The 24,545-nt window shown below is 45.7% G+C and overlaps 1 protein-coding gene across 2 annotated transcripts; it reads left to right on the top strand.

The window, feature by feature from the left end:
* The first annotated feature begins 1,312 nt into the window (after window positions 1-1,312).
* On the top strand, window positions 1,313-23,867 carry LOC309517024 (von Willebrand factor A domain-containing protein 5A-like). Of its 2 annotated transcripts, none has more exons than XM_082196022.1 (18): window positions 1,313-1,446; window positions 3,772-3,868; window positions 4,092-4,294; window positions 4,729-4,951; window positions 5,746-5,918; window positions 8,940-9,129; window positions 10,311-10,492; window positions 10,825-10,913; window positions 11,477-11,621; window positions 12,090-12,169; window positions 12,248-12,362; window positions 14,159-14,323; window positions 14,484-14,587; window positions 18,466-18,671; window positions 20,157-20,339; window positions 21,698-21,849; window positions 22,606-22,729; window positions 23,218-23,867. In XM_082196022.1, the coding sequence occupies exons 2-18, from the start codon at window positions 3,829-3,831 to the stop codon at window positions 23,295-23,297; spliced, it is 2,454 nt and encodes an 817-aa protein (XP_082052148.1). In that variant the 5' UTR covers window positions 1,313-1,446; window positions 3,772-3,828; the 3' UTR covers window positions 23,298-23,867. The 2 variants fall into 2 exon arrangements, with proteins under 2 accessions (XP_082052148.1, XP_082052149.1); XM_082196023.1 differs by having other exon boundaries at window positions 8,940-9,054.
* The last annotated feature ends 678 nt before the right edge of the window (window positions 23,868-24,545 follow it).

Genomic DNA, 24,545 nt, shown 5'->3' on the forward strand with positions numbered 1-24,545 from the left:
TCGGATAGTAGTTCATGAGATGGTTCATGGGTGCTCATCTCAGCGTTCTCCCCTGGGTGGTCTCCACCCATTAAGCGTCCCCACCTACCTGGGAATGAACTCTGTTTGATGTGGTAGGTTCTGGATTCTGGGCTCTTACGAAATCATCCAGTTTGCTCTGCTTGCACTTCTGCTGTGGGCTCCCTTGTGAATATGAAGCTGGTCACTTCTTTTTCCTAGACATTTTCACGGAGATGCAGCAACTACTAGTGTCCTTCCATGATTAGGGCGTTCAATCTCCTCTCCTGCTGATAAGTAGTTGGTAGACTGAGTCGAGCTGGAGCTAATTAAGGCTTTCTCCGAGACTTTCCAGGGCTTTCTCTAAAACTTTTAGTTTAAACTTGTGATTATAATAATTAAGAAAAAGATACCGAGCGATAAAATACTAGAACTGATAAAAGCTAATAAAAAGCTGATAAAACTGTTGTTGTTGTTTAGTCGTTTAGTCGTGTCCGACTCTTCGTGACCCCATGGACCAGAGCACGCCAGGCACTCCTGTCCTCCACTGCCTCCCGCAGTTTGATCAAACTCATGCTAGTAGCTTCAAGAACACCATCCAACCATCTCATTCTCTGTCGTCCCCTTCTCCTTGTGCCCTCCATCTTTCCCAACATCAGGGTCTTTTCCAGGGAGTCCTCTCTTCTCATGAGGTGGCCAAAGTATTGGAGCCTCAGCTTCACGATCTGTCCTTCCAGTGAGCACTCAGGGCTGATTTCCTTCAGAATGGAGAGGTTTGATCTTCTTGCAGTCCATGGGACTCTCAAGAGTCTCCTCCAGCACCATAATTCAAAAGCATCAATTCTTCGGCGATCAGCCTTCTTTATGGTCCAGCTCTCACTTCCATACATCACTACTGGGAAAACCATGGCTTTTACTATACGGACCTTTGTTGGCAGATAAAACTAGTAAAACCTAATAAAAACCACACAACTGACACAGAGCTCAAATCGATGCTTCCTCTAGCGACACCATCTTTAATCCACGTTCTAATATAGCAAGTCCTCCTCCTCTCTCCTGCGTGTGGGGGGAGCACCCTGTTGCAACAGCTTTAATAAAGATCAGGCTTACTAGCTGCTTTGCGTCTCGATATTCTCTGGTTGGCCTCTGTTATTCTCTCCTACCGATGGAGAACCTACAATGTGTACCCCATAAGGGAAAGGTAGCAGTTTTTGTTTACAACAAAAACAAGAGGACACCATGACTTTAAGATTAATGGCCTAAAGATGGAATGGAAAAATCCTCACCAGTATCTAGTAAGGAATTTGTGGACACTCCCTGGCTGGGGGCGGGAGTAACGGGAAGTCCCTCTGCATTCAGCGCAGAAAGGTTTACTTTCGGTTTAGCTCCGCTGTTTGCAGAGCAAGTCGAAGAGGAAGGACGTCCATCGAGGTCTGCTAGCGCTTTGAGGTAAGAAAATGATTTACTGCGTTTGATTTCTGAATGGGCTCGTCTCTACCGCATCCTCATAGCATCGCTCTCTCGCTCTCTCTTTCCTGTAAACAAAAATGCAGCCCCGACTAGATTATCTGGATCCCCATTACCTTAAGTATTTGCGTCTGGATCTGTTTGGGACTCAAATCCCCTTTTGCTTCCCAACTTCCAGCATCTTTGTTCCCTCTGAATAAACACTCGCCACTCACCCGCTCTTTAACCCTGGCGATCAATATTCTATCATATCTTTATTGCTTCTTGGGCCATTTTGCCTTATTACAGCCAGCGATTTCGTTCTGCCACTAGGAACCTCCCTTCCTAGGGAGGTACCAAGGTGGTTGGTAGGTCTCCTCTCTCCTCCCGTTTTATTTTCTAAATGTAGCGTGTGTGGACAACTCTGCCTAGAAGCCTGGTAATCTCATCCTAAAACTCTGCATCCTAATTCCGGAGCCTGAGAAAGCTGGTTGCACCAACGGGCACTCTGCATGTGCTCAGAGGTGCATTCTTTGTTGCTGCTGCTGCTGTTCTGAAGAGATGTTTTGGGACTGTGATGTAGTCGGGTGAGACTTCAGAAGCTCTTCATGGCCTCTTCTTCCTCTCCTGGGCTTGTGGATGTTTTTCCTGTGGTACAACTAGGGTTAGACACCTGTGCCCTCAGTGGGTGGGGGGGGGGTTGCAGAGTGGCCCTACCATTACGCAGAGTGAGGCAGGCACCTCAGGCAGCTGGATTTGTGTGCCATAGAAAGACAGCAAGTTGTTAGTTTTTTAAAAAAATGGCCAGGGAGAGACTGCAGCTGCACCTATTTCTGCTTATGCGGTTTTCTCCTTTGGGTGCCACAGTACCTTGCCTGGGCAATAGCACATCTTGACTAAGGGTGGGGAGTGTTTGTTGCAGCTCCACCCAGGAACCCAAACACTTTTGACCAGCTCTTCTATGGAACAGTTAATTCTGTCATATTGATGTCAAGAGTGACTCAGTATTCATGAGGCGTGCCTGTGGTTTTGCATTATGGAGTAGTTATTTGGAGTAGTGATTTGCACTGTTCCGTAACTGACCCCAAGCCCTACCCTTCCTTGTGCAGTGGAAATTGGAAGGCATTTCCCAACACTCGCTGTAATCCAGTGCTAATGCTACTAGGGGAAACAATTGGCCCCTCCAGGGAGCAGGCAAGAAATCTCAATAAACACAGAATTTCACTGGAACCCCTTGAGGTCCTTTAACCTTCCCTAGACTCACAGTCCTGTGTTTAAAGAGAGGTAAATGAGAACGTGGGTGGTGCTGTGTCTAAACCACTGAGCCTAGGGCTTGCCGATCAGAAGGTTGGCGGTTCGAATCTCCGCAGTGAGGTGAGCTTCTGTTGCTCGGTCCCAGCTCCTGCCAACCTAGCAGTTCAAAAGCATGTCAAAGTGCAAGTAGATAAATAGGTACTGCTCCGGCGTTTCCGTGCACTGCTGTGATTTGCCAGAAGTGGCTTAGTCATGCTGGCCACATGGCCTGGAAGCTGTTAGGATTTTTATCTATCCGAGCTGCTCCAGCGAGTGGTACTATGATTGTATACACCATGTGAGTGTCTAAGAGAGCATGAGAAAGGAAGTCTGTACTGAAGTGAAACCAACCTCCAACAGCACTCAGGAAGGAAGAGATAAGAGTGCTGTTGGAGGTTGGTTTCACTTCCGTGTGTGTCGTAGGTTCTGTACTGGTGTTTTGAACTTCTGCAAACCTTGAGCTTCCCTTGCGTCTGTTGACACCTCCCTTTTGAGCACAGGGGGTCCCATTTTGGCTACATAAGGAATGACCAGAGTATTGAGAAACAAGATTAGTGTTAGGACAGATGATGAGATAGTGTTTGCAAGAACCAACAAGAGTTCTTATTCCCAAGTAATGAATTCACAACGAAAGCCTTTGCTTATTTGTGTACCACTAAAGGCTAAACATTTTTGCCATTTTTCCCCAGAATTGTATACAGCATTCTCTTTCATCCAACAGCATTATAATGTTTTAAGTTCCCATACAATTTTTGAGCAATGCCAGGTATTTTCTGCTGGTACAGTATAAAAATGGCCATATTGAAATAATAAGAGGGTCCACTTCGCTCACTTGAACTCTTTCCGTCTTTAGTTCCTCGGGATAAATACTCAACTCCCACCCGCTCTTTAACCTTGGCAACCTGTATTCTATCATATCTTCATTGCTTATTAATCCGTTTTTCCTAATTACACCCAGCAATTTTCTGATAGAGGGTCAGCTTCGCTCATTTGACCTCTCCGTCGCTTTAGCCAAAAATTCTTTGTTTTCTACAGTTGCGCTGAATTGTTGGGAAACCAATTCTTTCACAAAGATCATCATCGTCATCAGTCATGATTATCTGTGGCCTTGTCACAAAGTCTGAGGAACCTGGTAAGTTACCTGCATTTGGTTATTCAGCTAAGCAGGTGCAAAGCAGTAAGAAGTCTAAATTGCCAATATACAGCTTTCTAGTTTAGGGTATGTGATGATGTAGGTTCAGGTATCCTAAATAACTGGCTGGCCTGGCAGTGGGAGCCAAGATGACTGGAGAGGGTTTCTCCAAAGTATACACAGGGCCATACATTGAGCCTTCCTTGTTCTCTCCTTGCCCCAGTGCCCTTGAAGAGCATCTCTGTGGATGTGGTGGTCCGTGGCTTTGTGGCTGACGTAGTGTCTGAGCTTCGCTACCACAATGAGGAGAAGTCTCCAGTGGAGGTTGTGTTTGTCTTCCCTCTGGATGATGAAGCCGCCGTATATGCCTTCGAGGGCCTGATTGGTGGGACGCGGATTGAGGCCCAGATCCGAGAGAAGAAACAGGTATGGAAGGTCTGAGGAGAATCAGGGCCTTTGGCATTGGGTGGCCAGTTTCAGAAGGGAGGCGGAGGCTCTTGTAGGACTCTGTGCCTACAAGCAGATTTTGTGTCAAGAACCTGACATGTTGTGCTTTAAAGAAAGAGTGCCTAACAACACCCAGTTGCTGTAGTGGGGAGCGTGGCTTCCTGGCCTCTTCTGCTGCAGCTTGGTGTAATTTTAACCTAATGTATGAATTCTAAAGTTACAGTGTAGCTTCTACAGTGCTTATAATTTACTTTCACAAGGTAAAGTTACAAAAGCATGGAAGCTTCGCTGGTAGGTAACCAATTGGTCGACAGCTGTTTTTAAATGGGAATCCTTTCTTGGGACCACACCTGCCTGTGTCCTTGCCTTCTTCACTCCTGATGTTCTTTTCTTCTCTTCACCACCCAATGCAGGCAGAGCAGGAATATGAAGATGCCTTGAGTGAAGGCCGGCAGGCGTTCCTGCTTGGAAGAGAAGAAAACACCAGTGACATTTTCACCTGCAGCCTAGGTAACCTCCCTCCGGATGGGGAGGCCACGCTGAAGCTCTCCTATGTCCAGGCCTTGGCTCCGGAGCCCGACGGGGCCATCCGCTTTGTCCTGCCCGCTGTCCTCAACCCCCGCTATGCACCTCAGGGTAAGCTCCTGCACCCCCAAACACACTAACTAGCCCCACATACAAGCCTCTTGCAATGCTGTTTTGTTATACCTAAGCTCTGTGGATTTGGAACATTAGGAATACTAATATGCTCCTTTGTATGCAACTTATATAAGGATGAGATGAGTTATTTTTTACTCCCATCCTACCAAATTACCGAGGAAAGACCTTTGAATTGGGTTTGACCTTCTTATTGGCTGACACAAACAAAATAATAACAGAAGTGTGCTAGATTCCTCTTTCCTGCTGTAAAGACCCATGAATGTGTTTTGTTACAATTACTTGTGTCTTGGTTTATAGAGGTCACCATATATTTTAACTCTGTGTTTTAGAAGCTGCATGGTTTCGGTGTTTTAAGTTGTTTTACCAGGTCTTTGACCATATAGTAAAATTTGTACTTCATCCCCAGCTGGGCTTCATGTGTCAACCTTTCTCTTTCATGTACAAGCCTCTTAAGAATTAGAATGGATGAATAAATAAATAAATAGAGGAAGAACATTCAGATTTGCTGCCTGAAGTTGTACAGTACACTCTCAGGATTCTGAATCTTCATTCTGCTGCATATGTAGACTAAGCCAAAGTGTAGTGTCACTCTTATCCCAGCTGTGTTCCCACTTCATGGTGACACTTCCAGCAGCCTAATTCTTCCTCCCTTGTGTGCTATAGCACCATATCATGTAATGGTAGCTAATGTTGTTTTTGCAACATTTTCCTCATGAGGGCTTGCCCACTGTGTTCCATAACCCATGACACTCTCATTCTCTCGTCTGCAGGTTCAGGAGGGGCCAATGTCACCAAGAGCATACCACGAGTGCCCAAGGGGCAGCTTCCTTACACCCTCGGCCTCAGTGCTACGCTGGAGTCGCCTTATGGCATCAACCGTGTGGAGTCCAAATGCACCCTTGAGCCCTTGCGCTACAGGGCAGAAGACCGTACGATTGCCCAGGTACGATAGTGAATGGAACAGCTTCTGAAAGGGGTATATTTGTTTCCTTTCATTCTCCACTGGAAACTGTACACGAAATCTGTGGTTAGGTCTAATGGCTGACGTAGATGTGCCATTGTACATACGTAGCCTCACACGACAGGTTTTCTTTTGTAAACGAAAAGAAGGGAAGGGAAGGGTAAGGTGGATTGGGGCCATGGCTTGTGAAAGGGAGCGTTTGACTCTTGCAACCACTGTTGCGAAGGGTTAAATGAATACCTGATACCTTCAAGGTGTGCTCAAAAACCACAGACACAGCAATGGAGAAAAAGAAAGTAAAGTTTTATTGCTGGCAGCAGTAAGACCCAGCGGAATGGTTTCCAAAGACTGGGTGTGGAGCTCTGGGGCTTTGGGTTTATATACCTTTTTCCAAACAGCATTAAGCACTACATATTCATAAATTCATAAAGCATTACATATTCATATTCAAAATCAAACCAATGAGCTTGGACACAACCCTTCCTAAATCCTTCTGTGTCCATTTAAAGATCACTGCTTTTAAAGATCCATTTAAAGATCATTCTGCTTTTTCCATATATGTACTCAGGATGTTACTAATTGCTTCTACCTTATTATCAGCAAGCGAGCTAAAAAATTCCCTTTTGGCAGGCAAAGCCAAAATCCCCCCTTTTGTTATCAGTCATCTGCGTAAAATGGAAAGTATCCAACTTCGGACATCCTGCTTTGTCAGGTCATGGTGACCATCGCATGAGCACGAGGAATGTTCTTTACAGATTGCAAACGCAGCTTTCTGCTTTCTGCAGGCACAGCAGCAAGAGAGAGACACAGCAATTGATTATTAGCATTTGGGCACTCTTAGCATTCACATTAAGCATTATTAAGGGACATGGTAGCATATGAGGCACAATGGTATACCTGTTATACCTTCTTCAGGTGGCCTTGCCACACCACTACAAGCCCTGTTTGGAATCTCGCTCCCCATCCTTGCAGTTTGTGAGGTGGGAGCTGTGGGCAGGGGGCAATTCTAACGGAGACCACCATTTGGCAGGAAACAGTATTGTTTCTGTTTGTCTGAATATGGCTTTCCTTCAACACCACTGGCTCTTTCTTTGGCCTTGCATGGCTGGTTTGATTTTTAAACAATGTGTATAATGCCATGTCTGGTGCGGCCTTGAATCCTGAATGAGCTCATGATGAACCTATAATCTGAATATATGTACTATAAGTGCACCTTTTAATAATAATGTGTGAGTCACTGACTGCCAGTGAGCCCCCAAGCCTAATTCAAAGTGTCAGTATTGGCATACAAAGTTCTTCACAGCTTAGGACCCATGTACCTAAAAGAGCATCTTGCCCAATATGGACTACCTCAGACACTGCTGTCGGCCCTGTTGGTGGTGTCATCACTGAGTACTCCCTGGTTGGCCCTGACCCATGACAAAGTGTTTTGGGTGGCAGTTCCCCATTTATGGAATTTCCTCTCTGGTGAGGTGCATCACGTCTTCCTTGCGATTAACATTTAGGGTTGCTTGCTACGGGGATATATAACTGTTTTTAGATGCTGTTTATGCTTTTAAGTGTTCTTTATTTTTCTAATATTGCATTGTTGCTTCATTTCATGCCCTCAGCTCCTTTTGGGGGAAAGGGTAGGATAGAATTTTAATGAATAAAAACATGAAAATACATAACATAGTATGGTGCTGTTCAGGGCAGGATGAGGAGATCTGGATGAGGTGGGCCAAGCTATGGTGGGTTGTAGCCCTTTCTTTCATTGTCATGTGACAAGGCTAGCTCAGTAAGTCTGGCCACTTGTCTTTAAGCAGAAATCCCCACCCACACTTACTGTGTCATGGGGTGATAACCTCAGTGGATGCAAGCGTTAACTTGCTATATGCATAAGCAAACTTCACTGTAGTGTAACCACAGGATGGAACACAAGCCTTACAGTGCAAATAGAAGGAGGAGAGAAGGCCTGATCCTTGAGTGCATTCCTGTGGCTTAAGAACACAAGCTGCAGGCATCTTCCCCTGCAACCCATGTTTCAAGCTTTGAAAGTGGACTGGGAACTGCAGTTTGGTGACCATTTTGTGTGCTTTTGCCTGGATGAACTATGCCCTTGAACTGTGATGGGTACATCTGTGTGTGTGTGTGTGTGTGTGTGTGTGTGTGTGTGTGTGTAATTCCAAAGATATACAGTACACTGATCAATCAAAAATGCAACACACAAAATAATGATACAAAGAAAACAAATAATACACCCATGTGACTTCCCTCCCCCAATACTCGTCACCCCTTAATCTTTGAGTTCTTATTAACATTGCATCTTTGGTGTTTCATTCTTAAGATACTACTTTTTTCTAGTTCTACTTTACAAACCTAATCTTACTTAAGTTTGTGATGGATACATCTTTGTGCACACATACGTGCATATATATATTGTGAGATCTCTAGCTTTGGTTCCCAATGTACAAAGAGAAGTTCACAATGGCTGCCTTGGCCACTTTTGCCTGGTCTGCTACTCCCATGTTGTCCCCCAAACTTGAAGGAATATATCCTTCTGTATTCCCCACTTCCTCACAAGTTGGTCTTCCTCTTTAGCCTAGGTTCTGGCCTTCACTGTCAACCTGAAGAGCCAAACTCACCAAAAACAAGAAGTCCCAGAATTCCCCTTAGGATGGGAAAGGTTTTTTTTACTCTGTGTCTGTAGTGGGAGTTACTGAATGGTCCCTTTGAAACCAACATTGAGAAGAAGATTTGAAAGTAAAGGAAACAAGAGCTTTCCATGCTTGAGTAAAAGCAGGCAGCTGTCTCTACCCAATACTTATTCCACCATCTGTTCTTTAATAGATTATTGTAACCTCAGTGATCTCTCATGACACACTATTTTAGAATTAAAGATCTCAAACGCTAACAATATTTTAAAATGTGTTGCACACATAAATATATGTGGGAGCTCTTTAGAGGGGAGTGGTTTAAACTCTGCCCAGCATTCAAGCTCTGCTTCTTTTTGCCACCCCAAAGGTCTCCTTGGCTGAAGGGCACCAATTTGACAGAGATGTGGAGCTGCTGATATATTACGAGGATGTTCACAAGCCCAGCGCCCTCCTAGAGGCTGGGAAGCCTGGGGCTGCCCCAGGTGAGCAAAGCCTAAGGCAACAGAGGACGTGGGGGCAGAAACTCAAAAGGGTGCTGAGAGGTGAAAGGACTGCATGTGAGTCATAATATTAATTATGTTCTATGGGAGAATTTATGGACAGTAAATATGAACCGTATGGCGTGTTAAGCATTAAAAGAAAATACGACAAAAAGGCCCCATAGATGGTACTTAACACCTGCCAAACTAGCAAAAATGTTTTAAAAAGAAAAAGGCAAATGTTGGAAATGCAATAAAGTAGAGGGATCTTTTTTCCACATGTGGTTGTCCTGTAAAGTAATCAGGGAATTCTGGGAAGTAATTTACAATTAATTAAATAAGGTATTAAAAAAAACCTTCCCTAAAAAGCCTGAGACGTTCCTCTTGGGAATTGTAACAACAGAAGTCCCTAAAAAACAAAAGAATTTATTACAATATGCCACCACTGCGGCTAGAATCTTATTGTCACAAAGGTGGAGAACAAGTACGGTACCCACTAGGGAAGAGTGGCAGATTAAACTGCTTGAATATGCTGAATTTGCAGGTATAACGGACAGGATAGGATAAAAGGATGATAAATAAGGAGGATTGGAAAATGTTTATTGAATATTTTAAGAAACAGTATAAACAAGTAAATAACCTAGTAGGTTTTGAGTAAATCCAGCAGAATAGGAGCTAATAGAAATTAACAGAGAAAGAAATTTGAACATTAAAAATTTGGAATAATACATGATTTAGTAGAAAAGTAAATAAACCAGGAAAAGGGTAGAAGAGAGAGTCATTAGGTACAGTGGTGCCTCGCAAGACAAAATTAATCCGTTCCGCGAGTCTCTTCGTCTTGCGGTTTTTTCGTCTTGCGAAGCATGGCTATTAGCGGCTTAGCGGCTATTAACAGCTTAGCGGCTATTAACGGCTTAGCAGCTTTAAGAAAAAGGAAACGAACTCGCAAGACGTTTCGTCTTGCAAAGCAAGCCCATGGGGAAATTCGTATTGCGGAACGATTCAAAAAACAGAAAACTCTTTCATCTTGCATGTTTTTTGTCTTGCGAGGCATTCGTCTTGCGAGATACCACTGTATTTAGGTGTATGTTGTGATTGATATGAAAGTTGTATAATTGGTGGGTGGAGGGAAGGGGATGTAGGATGTGTGTTTTTTTGTTTCTTTATTAAAAATGCAAATAAAAATTATATAAAAAAAGAAAGAAAGAGGGGATATTGCCAAATACCTATTGGATCTACTGTTTTCCAATGAAACACAGCCTCGCTGATGGGGGACCCGGCTCTCCTGCTTACTCTGTACCCCAGCGTCCCTGCCCCAAAGCCAAGCCAGAAGGCAACTGGAGAATTCCTCTTCCTGCTGGATCGCTCTGGCAGCATGGAGTGCAACACCGAGTATAGCTCTGATTCACCTGATTCACCTATGCGCATTCAGAGCGCCAAGGTACCCACGTGTTTGGATGCCTAGGGAGGGACGGTGCTGTGCTTTGGAGAAGGCAGGGTAATGGAAGCCTGCAGGTGGGAGGATCCTTGTGGGAAGGCCTGTAATCATAGAATTATAAAGTTGGCATTTGACAGGGTCTCCTGGGATTTAATGTTTAAAGTTTTGGAATTCATGAGTTGTAGAAACACTCACATAACTGAAAACTATAAATAAAGATTATATAAAAAAATAGAATTGGAGAGTTGGCAGGGACCCTGAGGGTCATCTAGTCCAGCCCTTTGCAAAGGGTGGGTTGGGATATCCACGTAGCTTCATCTTTTACCTTATTTTAGGAGACCCTGATTCTCCTGCTGAAGAGTCTCCCTCTGGGATGTTACTTCAACATCTATGGCTTTGGATCCACCTATGACTCCTTCTACCCGTGAGTGTACTGTCACAGACCTTTTACTTTCCGACTTCTCCACCTGTTTATATGTTTGGTCACTGGTAAAGAATAAAACAGGGTGTTAGATACATTACTTGACCTTTGATGTCAATGTGTGTGCACATGTGCACCCCAAAAGATTTAACCAAGGAATTGAAAAAAAAATTCTCCCAACCAGAAGGGATGTTTTCGCAAGCTGCCTTCTAAACTTCATCTGCAAAGCAGTACATCCTGGACCCCTCGAAATTCTGTCCTCCTCTCTGGCTACCTCAAATCTTCCTCTTCCCCATGTGTGCCTTCCAAGTCCTGCTGTTTCTCTTCCTCCGTGCTAGCTGCAGAGTAAACATAGCTTTTCTCTAACTTGGATGAGGCATAGCACAGTCTGAGTACTGACTGATGAGAGGAAGGGCATGCATCTGAGTGGGTGAGTTTTAGGGGAGCAATTATGGTGGAAACGTGGAGTGTTGTGGGAGGTTAAAAAAAAAGCCTGGTGGGGAACTGGCTGAGCTTGGGAGGAAAATAGGTCCTTTGCCTCCTTGACTCTCTGAAACTCTCTACAGGCAGAGTGTAGAATACACCCAGGAGACCATGTCCAAGTCCCTCCAACAGGTGAAGGAGCTGCAAGCCGATCTGGGGGGTACAGAGATTCTGCAGCCACTGCAGGCCATTTACAGCCAGCCATGCCGAGAAGGGTATCCTCGCCAGGTATTGAGTCCTGTAGTTATTGGCATTGTTCTCCTGTATTCAGGGCTGGCCTGGGAATAGAGTTACTGAAATGAGATTTCTTTTGCCTGATCTCAGAAGTTTCCTTTATGGCAGGGGTGAAGGAACCCTCAACCGGTGCATCTCATTCCACCCAGCATTGCCATAATTTGGCTCCCAAGGCCATTTCACTCCCAATATCATGCCCAACTGCCCCATATCTGACATCATATAAGATGTAGCTACATAGAAGCTACCAGGAGCCCCTGATTGTTTCATTGCAAGCAGTTGATTGGCACAGATGGTGTGCGCTACTGGGGTCAGCTGCACTATGGAGGGGGTCGCTGTTAGTGAGGCTGGTTTTCCCTGTTTACATGTAGGATTTGAATCCAGCCCTGAAAATGGACTTCAAAAGGGGAATAGGATAGCTTCTGATACCTCTCTGTCCTCCCTCCCTCTCTCTCTCTCTAGCTCTTTGTGTTCACGGATGGAGAGGTGTTTAATACAGATGAGGTCATTGCTGAAGTTCGACGTCACAGCACCTCCCACAGGTAAGGCAAGGGAGAGGGAAACCAGCTTTTCGCAGCTCTCTGCACCTGGCCTAGGTTCACCTCCTCTTTCTCTGACAGGTGCTTCTCCTTTGGCATTGGCGAAGGGGCCTCCACAGCCCTCATCAAAGGAATTGCCCGTGCGGCTGGAGGCAGTGCTGAATTCATCGCAGGCAAGGAGCGCATGCAGGCCAAGGTGAGGCTCAGGAGCTCCACATTCCTCTTCTGCCTGTCCTTACCAGGCAGGGACACTGCTAGATCCCTCCCTGCCATCAGAGCATGGAATCCCAGCTCCCTCCTCACCAAAATAGCACATTTTCTTACTTCTGCAAAGCATCCATGAAGCCCAGATTCATAAGGCGTTGTCATAAGGGCTGTACCCTTGGACTGATCATTTGCTCAGCCTTCTACTCTCCTCCTAGACTGCATGTTGAAACCTTACACAGCTAGGAGTGCCCAGCTAGAGTTACAGCTGGAGTTTCTTTATGGGACATTTAGAAAAAACATTGTGAAAAAGCAACATAGGTTGCCTCCAGATTCCTTTTTGGTTGAACCTTCCTTCTGTTTTGTTAACGGGGAGGTTGGATGACCATTGCATCAAGCCATTGCTACTTCACGCTTTCCAGTGCATTTTCCTGTTGTTTTCCTTATTGCAAGAAATCCAATCATTTAGGGAGGAAGTGAGTTTGTTACACAAATCAACCACAATTGTGCAACCTGAACCTGCCAGTATGCTGTTGAATCTACCCACAAAATGGCGAGTGTAGAAGGGCCTAGTGGTTTCTATGCAAAGGGGTTGTTGTAGCTTAGTGGTTTCCTTTGCAAGGTACAATACTTTGTTTCAAAGATGGTTAATAACTGCCTTAACACTTTCAATCTGTCACTGGACAGAGTAGTTGTTGTGTCGTGGGGTTTGTGATTTCAGCTCTCTTGATATAACATGCTGGAGACAGTTCTCTAGTAACACTTTATTAAAGCAACAAGACTAAAGACTGGGGAGAGGAAAGCTACATTTATAGGGACAGGGAACTAGCAAGAAAGGATACATTTTGGAGGGAACAATATCTGGCAATCACAGTCCTGCCTTTTGGAGGGAACCAATAAGACAGAGGATCCAAATGCAGCAGCTTAAATGAACCAATAGTAGCTGTACCCTCTGGAACCAAAAGGCAGTTACTTTACCCTAATGCAAATACAGACAATAATAATACAGATATAAAATCCTTTGACTCAATACACAACACCAATCATTTCTAGAATGGCCATTGTTTTCCCCTATCCATAATAACAACAATAATAATTTTGTTATTTATACCCTGCCCATCACATAGATTGTCTGTGGGCAGAGAAGGTTCAATATCTTAAGCATAACTGAAAGCTACTGAAAGCAATCTGTTTTCTCTAACAGATAAGCCCTATGGTGAGCCTGCTCAGAGAGCCAGAAACCCCTTCTGCCCACCCAGACAGAAAGACCCTAATCTCTAAACCCAGGTCCCTATCTAACCCTTAGGCAATCCCTGCCTGAGCAATTTCTGACAGTCCTGACAGTAACTGTCAGTTTCAGACTTAAATTCCATTCTTTCTCTCTCCCAATTGGCTGATCTACTCCCCAACTGATACTGGTCGTTGGGTCACAAGTAGACCCAATTCCTGTCCATCACACTATCTCAATGCCATAGTTTCTGCTGGAATAAAGAAATTGGTTTCTCATAGCATCTCTTGTCTCCTTATCAATTCCATTCTTTTTTAGCGTCCCCTATGTGGCAGGGTCATTGCATTGCTCAGAGTCTGTCCGGTGGGTTTCTATTCTATGTTCAGTGGCTTTTGGAGAAACCAAGATGGCATCTTCACCAGCCCCTCTCCTGACTCCTTTGCAAGCACTGTTCACACAGTTTCAAAACAATCTCACATAGAAACTTATTTTTAAGCGATAGTTGAACAAGAACTTTGATATTCTCTTAATGTCATTGCAAAATTCTTGCTTTCCCATAGGCCCTGCAGTCTTTGAAGAAGGCCCTGCAGCCAGCCGTGACCAGGATCTCTCTGAGCTGGGACTTGCCTCCTGGTCTGAAGGCTGAGCTTGTGGGGTCCGGCCCACAGGTCATCTTCCAGGGGCAGCGCTGCCTCATTTATGCCCAGATCCGTGGGCAGCATCAGGTAAGCAATGACCACCAGGACCTTAACTACTGAATAATGCTTCTCTCCTATCCTGAATACCAAAACTTGACTTTATTTGTGGTTTTTAATGTCAGAAGGTATTGTTCCGAAGGCTTCTTGCCCTTTCCCAGTTCTGATGCTTTCTTTTCTTCTGCTCCAGTCTTCAGGCTCCAATGAAGGGACTGTTGTTCTTCAGTACCAGTTCCAAGACCAGACTTTCAAAGAAACAATGAAGTTCTCACTCCAGGCTCAGGAGAGTGACAGGTAAGACTTCTCCTATTATATTGCCTCTGCCCTCCACTCCATAGCTTTTGACAAACACGATGTGCTTTGTGTAATTACAGGCTGACTTGGAAAGCTCTCATCTTACTATTTGTTTGCTTGCTTAATTTAATTTATACACTACTTGATTGTAAAAAACAAAAACAACAGCAATCCTCCAAGCAGTTTACAAAAGATAAAACAAGAAAACCAAGAAAATTTCACAGCCTTACTTTAAAACAGACACAGTTTTAAAAATCAGCTAGTGCAGAATTCACCATGGCAAGACGGTTTGACCACACGATGGCTGGGACAAGTTCCACAGGGGGGGGAAGCACTGGGACATCCGATCTCAGTGATCATGGGCAGGAGGAGGAGGTACGCTAAGACCAGACCATGTCATTACCGAGGAGGCAGGTTTAGTCGTTGTTTGAGAACTATCCCTGCCTCCGGGTCTGGCCTTGACCGGATGGATACTGGAATCAACAGGGGAAACCCACATGACCTGAAGGTGTTGCTGTGTAATGCCAGGTCAATTATGAATAAAACCACTGCCATCCACGACCTGATTGTGGATGGAGGATTTGACCTGGCATGTGTGACAGAGACCTGGTTGGAGGAAGCAGATGGGCCTGTCCTTACCGCTGCTTGCCCACCAGGTTTCTCTTACGCACAGCAACCCAGGTCATGTGGGCGGGGAGGGGGGGTTGCAGTGATTTTTAGGAAGTCATTAGCTTGCATCAGGCGTCCAACTGGGAAGATCCAGTTTTCTGAGTGCATGTTCTGGAAGTTGGGCAATAGGGGCAGTACAGGATTCCTTTTGGTGTACCGACCTCCCCGCTGCACCAAGGATTCCCTGTCCGAGCTGCTTCAGGTCGTGGCGGATGTTCTCCTGGATACACCTAGTTTGGTTGTCCTAGGGGATTTTAACATCCATGCCGACACGACCTTACAAGGGGCCGCTCGGGACTTCGTGGAAAGCATGGCCTCCATGGGGCTGTCCCTGAATAAGTTTGGCCCAACTCATGGACATGCCTTAGACCTGGTGTTCACCTCTAGTGACATGGGTGATCTGACACTAAGTAATAGTGAAACAAAAGAAGTGCCATGGTCAGATCACTTCCTGGTACAACTGGACTTCTCCGCGACCCTTCCCCTCTGCAGGGAGGTGGGACCAATTCGGATGGTCCGCCCCCGCCACTTAATGGATCCAAATGGTTTCCAGAGAGTGGTAGGGGATGCTTTATCCCATGTTGATGGCCTTTCAGCTGATTCCCTGGTGGCCCGCTGGAATGCGGAGTTAACCAGGGCTATCGACTGTCTGGCTCCGAAGCGCCCTCTCTGATTGCATGGAGCCCGGACAGCCCTGTGGTTTTCTTCGGAGCTGAGGGCGATGAAACAATCGTTGAGACGGCTAGAGTGTCGGTGGCAGAAAACTCACTCCGAATCTGACCGGACACAGGTTAGAGCTCAACGTCGAGCCTACCAAGTGGCGATAGCGACGGCGAAGAAGACTTTCTTCACCACCTCTATTGCATCTGCAGAAAATAGCAGCAGGAGACTCTTTCAGGTGGTCCGCAATTTAACGGAACCACCTTTACCACCAGGGCCTTGTAAAGACCCCAAGATCTCCCGCAACGATTTTGCAAAGTTTTTTGCAGATAAAATCACTCATATTCGGAAGGAGCTAGACACCACCGTGGGAGCAGGGCCAGGGCGGGAGAGTGCTAGAGCCCTGTCTGGTCAAGTTGCATGGAATCAATTTCAATCCGTTACCCCCGAGGATGTGGACAGGCTGCTTGGACGCGTGAAACCAACCACCTGTCTCCTTGATCCTTGCCCATCCTGGCTAATAAAAGCAAGCCGGGAAGGGCTGCGCCATGGGCTCTGTGGGGTGGTGAATGCTTCCCTCCGTGAGGGAACATTCCCAGATCCGCTGAAAGAGGCGGTCATTAAACCGGTTCTTAAAAAACCATCTTTAGACCCGGCCAGTATGGCCAACTATCGCCCAGTCTCAAATCTTCCATTCTTGGGCAAGGTGATTGAGCGTGTGGTTGCTGAACAACTCCAGGCACGCCTGGAGGATGCGGACCATTTGGATCCCTTCCAGTCGGGATTCAGGCCTCATCATGGGACTGAAACTGCCTTGGTCGCACTGGTTGATGATCTCCGGCGTGCTAGGGACAAAGGTGAGAGTTGTTTCCTAGTTCTGCTGGATCTCTCAGCGGCCTTTGATACAATCGACCATAACATCCTTCTGGACCGTCTAGAGGGGCTGGGAGCTGGGGGCACTGTTATACAGTGGTTTTGCTCCTTCCTCCTGGGCCGTGTTCAGAAAGTGGTGGTGGGGGATGAGTGTTCAGACCCCTGGGTCCTCACTTGTGGGGTGCCTCAGGGTTCCGTCCTCTCCCCCATGCTTTTTAACATCTATATGAAGCCGCTGGGAGAGATCATCAGGGGTTTTGGACTGGGTGTCCATCAATATGTTCCAATATGATACCCAGCTCTACCTCTCTTTCAAATCAGAACCAGTGAAGGCGGTGAAGGTCCTGTGTGAGTGTCTGGAGGCGGTTGGAGGATGGATGGCGGCTAATAGATTGAAGTTGAATCCTGACAAGACAGAAGTACTGTTTTGGGGGGACAGGGGGCGGGCTGGTGTGGAGGACTCACTGGTCCTGAATGGGGTAACTGTGCCCCTGAAGGACCAGGTGCGCAGCCTGGGAGTCATTTTGGACTCACAGCTGTCCATGGAGGCACAGGTCAATTCTGTATCCAGGGCAGCTGTCTACCAATTCCACCTGGTACGCAGGCTGAGACCCTACCTGCCCGCAGACTGTCTCGCCAGAGTGGTGCATGCTCTAGTTATCTCCCGCTTGGACTACTGCAATACGCTCTATGTGGGGCTACCTTTGAAGGTGACTCGGAAACTACAACTAATCCAGAATGTGGCAGCTAGACTGGTGACGGGGCGGCCGCCGAGACCACATAACACCGGTCTTGAAAGACCTACATTGGCTCCCAGTACGTTTCTGAGCACAATTCAAAGTGCTGGTGTTGACCTTTAAAGCCCTAAACGGCCTCGGCCCAGTATACCTAAAGGAGCATCTCTACCCCCATCGTTCTGCCCGGACGCTGAGGTCCAGCGCCGAGGGCCTTCTGGCGGTTCCCTCATTGCGAGAAGCAAAGCTACAGGGGCCTTCTCGGTAGTGGTGCCCGCCCTGTGGAACGCCCTCCCAACAGATGTCAAAGCGATAAACAACTACCTGACATTCAGAAGACATCTCAGGGAAGTTTTTAATGTGTAATATTTTAGTGTATTTTTGGTTTCTATGGAAGCCGCCCAGAGTGGCTGGGGAAACCCAGCCAGATGGGCGGGGTACAAATAATAATAATAATAATAATAATAATAATAATAATAATAATAATTATTATTATTATTATTATTATTATTATTATTATTATTACTACTACTACTACTACTACTACTACTACAACACCGATTCTGGTCTTACTGCACTGGCTACCAATTTACTTCCCAGGCCCAATTCAAAGTGCTGATTTTGACCTATAAAGCTTTAAATACCTCAAGGACCTCCGCTTTCCATATGAACCGGCCTGGACTCTGAGATTATCTTCTGACACCCTTTTTTATGTGCCTCCTTCATGAGAGATCCAGAAGGTGGCAACACGAGAACAGACCTTTTCTTTCATGGCCCCCAGTTTGTGGAATGCTCTCCTCTGATTCACAAGCGAGTTGGCCATCCAAATCCAGTCTTCCCTGTCCGTTGGCAAATCTGGATTATAGAATATATTAAGGGGTTTACAGCATGCCAAATGGTCCCAGCATTTCTCTCCATGCTCCCTGTTTTCCCTCTCTGCAGGCTCCCTGTTCACCGTCTGGCAGCTCAGGCCCTCCTGCAGGAACTGGAGGGGGTCGGGGAGAAGGAAAAGCAAAAACAACGCCTGGCTCTGGAGACGAGCCTGAGTTCAGGGGTGGTGTGTTCACAGACCGCCTATGTGGGAATTAACACAGAGCTGGGCACGCCACTTCAAGGGCCTCTCACCCGCCGAGACGTTCCCCATCCGTGTAAGTTCAAGGAGATGTATTGTGGGAGAGCCCTGGTCACTAAGGGAGAGTTTGGTTGAATGCCATCACATCTATTTAGTGCCATCTAGCAGAACCTGTCCAGATGACCAGGAGCTGATTTGATTGTGCTTTCAGGGAGCTCATTTCAAATACAGTGGTACCTCGGGTTACAGACGCTTCAGGTTACAGACTCTGCTAACCTAGAAATAGTACCTCGGGTTAAGAGGTACTTCAGGATGAGAACAGAAATCGCAGGGCGGCAGCGGGAGGCCCCATTAGCTAAAGTGGCACCTCAGGTTAAGAACAGTTTCAGGTTAAGAATATACCTCCAGAACGAATTAAGTTCTTAACCCGAGATACCACTGTACTGTGATCAGTTTCAAATCAGTTCCCTTTCAAATCATCAGTTGTTTAGCATTTTGCACATAAAATTATCATCGTTATTATCATTATTTATCAGCTGTTTTTCTTCAAACATGAAACTCAAAGCAACTTTAAAAACAAGAACAATACAGCTGAAAATTCACACCCAACTCTACCACACACCTCGCTAAAATTAAGATCTGTTGGCCTCAATGAATAAGAATGTTTTTCTCTGGCACCTACAAACAGCTAGTGATAGTTATGCCTCCCTGGGGAGAGCATTCAATAAATGAGGGGGGCCACCATTGAAAAGGCCACCACCCTTCATACCTCCCTTAGATGTTTGAGTAAAGCGGGGATGGAGGAGCACTGAGGGTTTTATTTTTTTAAGTTTTAACAAGAAGAAATAACAGATGGGTGCTATACAGAACAGAGCTTTTCCCTTCTCCCTTCTGCCCCTTCTCACTGTACTCAAACCTTGTTTTAAACTGCAGCTTACTCCTCTTCATGCTACTCAAACCTCTGCCATTGTTTGAAATAACAATTTTGTTTAAAATAAATTTTGTGCCCCCAATAATTAATAACATTTTTCCTTTCAGTTATTCTCCATCCCTGCTTTACTTAAACCTCTGTTATTTAGAACCACTTTCCCCCTGTTAGTATTCATGCCTTCTCGCCCCTGTGCAATAGCCACTGGTGTTGCTTATCCTGTCTTCTCCTTTGCACCCCTACCCCACCCTGACTCCATGCAAATCCAGGATTGTGATGAGGCACTGCGAATCCTCTAATGGGGACTGCATGGTGACAGCCTTACATTTTAATGCAGATAGTAAGATATAGATGTTCAAGAGATGGAGGAGTGTGCTCCTAGGCCAGTGTAAAGATAGGAGTAGATAGATAACAAATCTTTTGTTGTGAAGTCTGAACTATTCTTTTGGAACTTTTTCCAGCGTCCCCACCGCACACTTATTGTAAGAGAGGTGGGCTTTCATTGCAGTTGCTGTCAAGGTCTAGACAACCCTGAGCTTGTTGGAAGACTGGGAGGATACAAATAAACATGCTATATCCTGGAAGGTAGCAACCAAAAAATCACATGAGCTATGTCTTTTCTTTTCCTGCTAGATCTATTGCCCTTTTCAGCACCTGGTGGACCTGCTGTGATGCATTCAGTTGGCATGAGCAGCAGACGAGCAGGAGCAGCAGCACCTATGTATATGATGTGTAGTATGCCAAGTCCTCCCATCCTTTGCTCTGCTGTTTGCATAAATGAGCTTGAAGACACCTTATGTTCGGAGTCTCTTTGCGGTCAGTCCTCACGGAATGGATGCAGTGCAGATACTGGAAGCAGTGGAAACTGGAAACATCTGTCAAACTAATGACCAGGGATGTCCAGCAGGTCGATCCCCGGGAGGTTGCAGTCGATGACAGTTGATCGCGGGCTTATTTCCCTTTGCTTTTGCCTAAGAGCACCCAGCCCCGCATCCTCTCCCCTGCCTGGATTTTCTCCTGATATCTGTAATGGAAAAGTGCTTTCATAGCGTTGTTTTGGAGAGCAACTAATCCCTTAAAAGCCCCCCCCCCCCAAAAAAAAAGCCCAATAAAATGGGCTGTCTCATTTTGACCAGATCAACTTTGACCAGATCACTGTCAGGTTTTAATTCTGAAAGTAGATTGCAGTCCCTCGGGAGTTGGCCACCCCTGTAATAGACAAGCTATGTTAGGGTTGCCATACGTCTGGAATTTCCTGAACATTGCCCGGATTCAGCCATCTAAAGCAGTGTCTGGATGGGAATCGCTTGAAAGTTGGGAAAATCCGGATATGTGGCAACACATCGGAAGTCTCGATGTTGATGAATTTCCTTAAACGCAGGACGAGGGCTTCTCTGCCAGGTGGTGATAAGGTGTCCAGTTAGGAGGGAGAGTCAGTGTTCATCCACACTCCTGCTTGCCCCGTGCCCAGAAAACATGAGTCTGGGCAGTTTTCTGCTTGTCCTGTGCTTCCTACAAAGGCAACAGTTCTGCCACTTTTCCCCATAAAACCCACTCTCTAGTGGTAAATCGGAACAAACAGCAATCCATGGAAAACTCAGTTTCCATTTGTTCTGATTCAGTACTAAACCATGGGTTTTCCCAGAGGAAAGCAGCAAGAAGAACAAGGTGTGGATGAGCTCTCAGAAACAATATGCCCATTGGCTCAGCTATTTATTGTCCTATGTATACTGATGGAAAGGAATGCACTTGTCCTGCCAGTGCAATGAAGGAAGTACCATCCATGCTTTTCTCAGCAACCTTGAGATTGAAGCCTTCTCTACACACTGTGGGGCTGCCTTTTGTACAGGAGCTGAGAAGCTTCAGCTGGTACAGAATACCTCCTCCCATCTTTTGATAGAAATTGGACATAATGAGAACATAGTATACTGCAACTGTACTTGTTCCAGCAAGCATGCAAGCCCTTAGTAACACTTCTGTGTCAGATGAAAGGTCCAGCATTCTGCTTCCAGCCAGAGAGTTTCACAAAACTTTCAAACAGGGTATCGAGTACAATCGAGCTCCCTTGTCCTTTATTCCTCAGTGTCAGCTGTTCAAGGGAGATTGCATTCAGCTGACTCACTTTGAAACTAGCTGCCTTAAAGTTGATCATATTTTTAATGGCTCTTTTGCAGAGGACGTTGAGCCCACCCCCAAGAAAGAGGAATCTCCTTTCTTGAACCTGGTATCTCTGCAGAATGCTGATGGCTCCTGGCCACTTGATTCTGACCTGGCCAGCATCCTAGGCCTGAGTGAGGCTGAGATCTCAAGCAAATCACCTGCCCAGGTAGGTTTTGTGGCAGAACCAGTGGCATCTACTGGGAGCAGAGTGGCAACAGCAATCTGACTGTTGAATGGTTTCTTTAAATGTAAAGGTTCATCATTGTTCCACCCAATGTGTATGTCTTTAAGGGGCCAGAGCAAGATAACGAGACCCAGCTTTGCAGCGGTGAAACATAGCAGGTGCTGCTGAGTTGTATTGATTAAGCTGTGTCAGCAATTGGGTGTAGTATATAAGGAGCAGCACCTAGCTCTCCCATTACCCTGGGGGATGGGTTGGTGGTTGGGTCTGGTTTGTTGTTGATGTATTTAGTGTAAATGGAGATTTTGTTTTTGTAATTAAAACCTTGTTTAAGTACTTTTTGAGTCCCTTTTTAATTCATGGTCTCCCCAGCAAGCTCTCTGCAGCGCTACCATACTGCAAATAGCCAACAGTCCGTGGATATAAATGGCCACCCATGTAGAATGAGATGCAGGAGAGGCTTATTTCTCATCTTATAAGCAGAAAGGTTGGAGAAACTGCCTTAACTATGGCTTCCTCCATAGAAATGATGTTTGAATGAGCAGTAAGGTAAACGATGGTTTTCAAACCTGCTTCAAACCATGGCTTCATAACCTGGGTTGTCGCTAAATTGTAACCATAGTTCCAACATGTCACACTCAACCATGGTTTTATTTTGCTTAAGCATTGCCATGCATGTGCAGGACCAGTGAGTGACCAGGGTCCAATGTTTCTCTTTTGACTCCTGATTCTCGCTACCAGGTGGCCCTGAATGCATGGGTGACAGTGCTGGCCATCCTATGGCTCCACATCAATGCCATGGAGCAGAAGGATGAGTGGGAGTTACTGGAAGCAAAAGCTCTCAGCTGGCTCCATGCAACCACAGGTGAGTTGTGGGCAGCTGGATGCGGGCGGGCTTAGGATGGTGTGAGGAAGAATGATGGAGAGGCTGAAGCTTGAAGATGAGACAGCACTTCTGTTTCCCAGTCCAACCAATGCTTCATTTAAACTTTTATTTGATCCCTACTTGGGTCCAGCCCGATCCTCTTTCTTGTGGATTTAGCATCCACACTAAAAAGAAAAAATCTTGCCCCACCACTAGAGCTCCAGTCTGGGCAGCATAGCTTGCTACTCCCTAGCTCCCGCCATAGAGATTTTCACCAAACAAATGCTAATGCAGAAGGCAGTGGTACCATTAGTATGGCACACACTCTTCATCTCCAGCTCGGAGGTGGATATGTCCCCATTTTTCCATCATGGGGAGGGCATAGAATGGAGAGAAATGAACAGGCCTGTTTGAAAGCTACTTGTGCACAGGCTGCAGTGAGGTGAGTGGCACTGATTAATCCTAGCTAACTGCTTGTTTGTCTGCAGGGCCTCAGCTGGCTGAGTGTGTAAAGGCCGGCAATGCAATGCTTGGAAGCGGTGTGAGCCCGGACGTTTTTGAAATCTGAGTTTCTCTCTGCAATTTTCTCTCTGTGCCTTTTAAAACTGAAGTTTCTGCTTCATTCTTCTTCCCCCCGCCCCTCCAAGTGTACCCAGCTGTATTCCCACTAGGGTGTCATCAATCCCAAGCTGTGTGCTTGCTTCTGATGCTGCCATAGCTTCGCTGCAAAAAGCACTGGAGTTTCCTTCCTTTGGAGCTGCCTTACATTAATGTAATGTAATATAATATAATGTAATGTATTAATTAATTAAAGGTCTTGTTGCCTTAAGAAGGGGAGAGGGTACACATCAGAGGAGAGGGTCGGATGTGTTGAGAATGAATGTTGTATACTGAAATGTTTTGTAATGTGAACATAAGGACCTGATTTACATATAATGAGATGAAATGTTAATAGGAAGTCAGAAAGTAAAAAGGGGGTTATAGAGATGCTAAGAATTTAGTAAAGATGTTCGGAAGTCAGTAGGAGGGAGGGAAGGAAGTCTGTGCTCATTTGAGCAATGTTTAAGGTTATTGTTGTATGTAACAAAATGTGATTATGATAAATATGGAAAACTCAATAAAAATTAATTTTGAAAAAGGAGAATGAATGTTGTATAGGTGGGTGCTGAAAGTCATTCATTGTGGAAGCAACAATTCTCTTCAACATGTAAGTGGGAATGTGAGAGTTCTTGGAGAGGAAATTGTGGCTGCTACACTCCTGCTGCTGCTGCTACACTGTTCTGAGTTCTGATTTGGCTTAGTGTGTTGTCCACACTAACAAACAAACCACAAGCTACTAAACTGAGATCAACCTTAGATTAACAGCTTGCGGTTGGTCTGGGGCAAGACAAACCATGAGGCCACATTTGAACAACCCACTGACCTAAACCATGGCTTAATTCACAGCAGCATGTTTGAATGACCTGCTGAGCCCCAAACCATTACTTAGCTCACAGCAGCAGGACAGAGCAGCAGCTGCCATCTCCCCAGAAATCCTCATGGCCATAGTTTGACTTAGTGTTACATATGAAGCAGCTAAGTCAGTTTCCAAGCCCAATTAAAGTGCTGTCATTAACCTTTACAGCCCCAAATGGATTTGGGCCAGGTTACCTGAAGGACTGTCTTCTGTAGCTCTATGTGCCTAGTCCTTAAGGTCATCAGAGAACCCTTTCTCCAGGTTTCCCCACCTAATGAGGCAAGACAGATGATGGCCAGAGAGAGCCTTTTCAGTGGTGATGCCCTGATTATGAAGTGTCCTCCGAGGGATTTGCCTACC

The sequence above is a fragment of the Podarcis vaucheri genome, assembly GCF_965113315.1.
Source record: "Podarcis vaucheri genome assembly, chromosome: 13".
In the NCBI taxonomy this organism is placed as follows: Eukaryota; Metazoa; Chordata; class Lepidosauria; order Squamata; family Lacertidae; genus Podarcis; species Podarcis vaucheri.

Coding starts and splice junctions, on each gene's coding strand:
- LOC309517024 (XM_082196022.1), top strand. CDS start 3,829: ATGATTATCTGTGGCCTTGTCACAAAGTCTGAGGAACCTG. Junction 9,130..10,310: donor GAGAGGTGAAAGGACTGCAT/GTGAGTCATAAT, acceptor AATGAAACACAG/CCTCGCTGATGGGGGACCCG. Junction 12,363..14,158: donor AGGAGCGCATGCAGGCCAAG/GTGAGGCTCAGG, acceptor GCTTTCCCATAG/GCCCTGCAGTCTTTGAAGAA.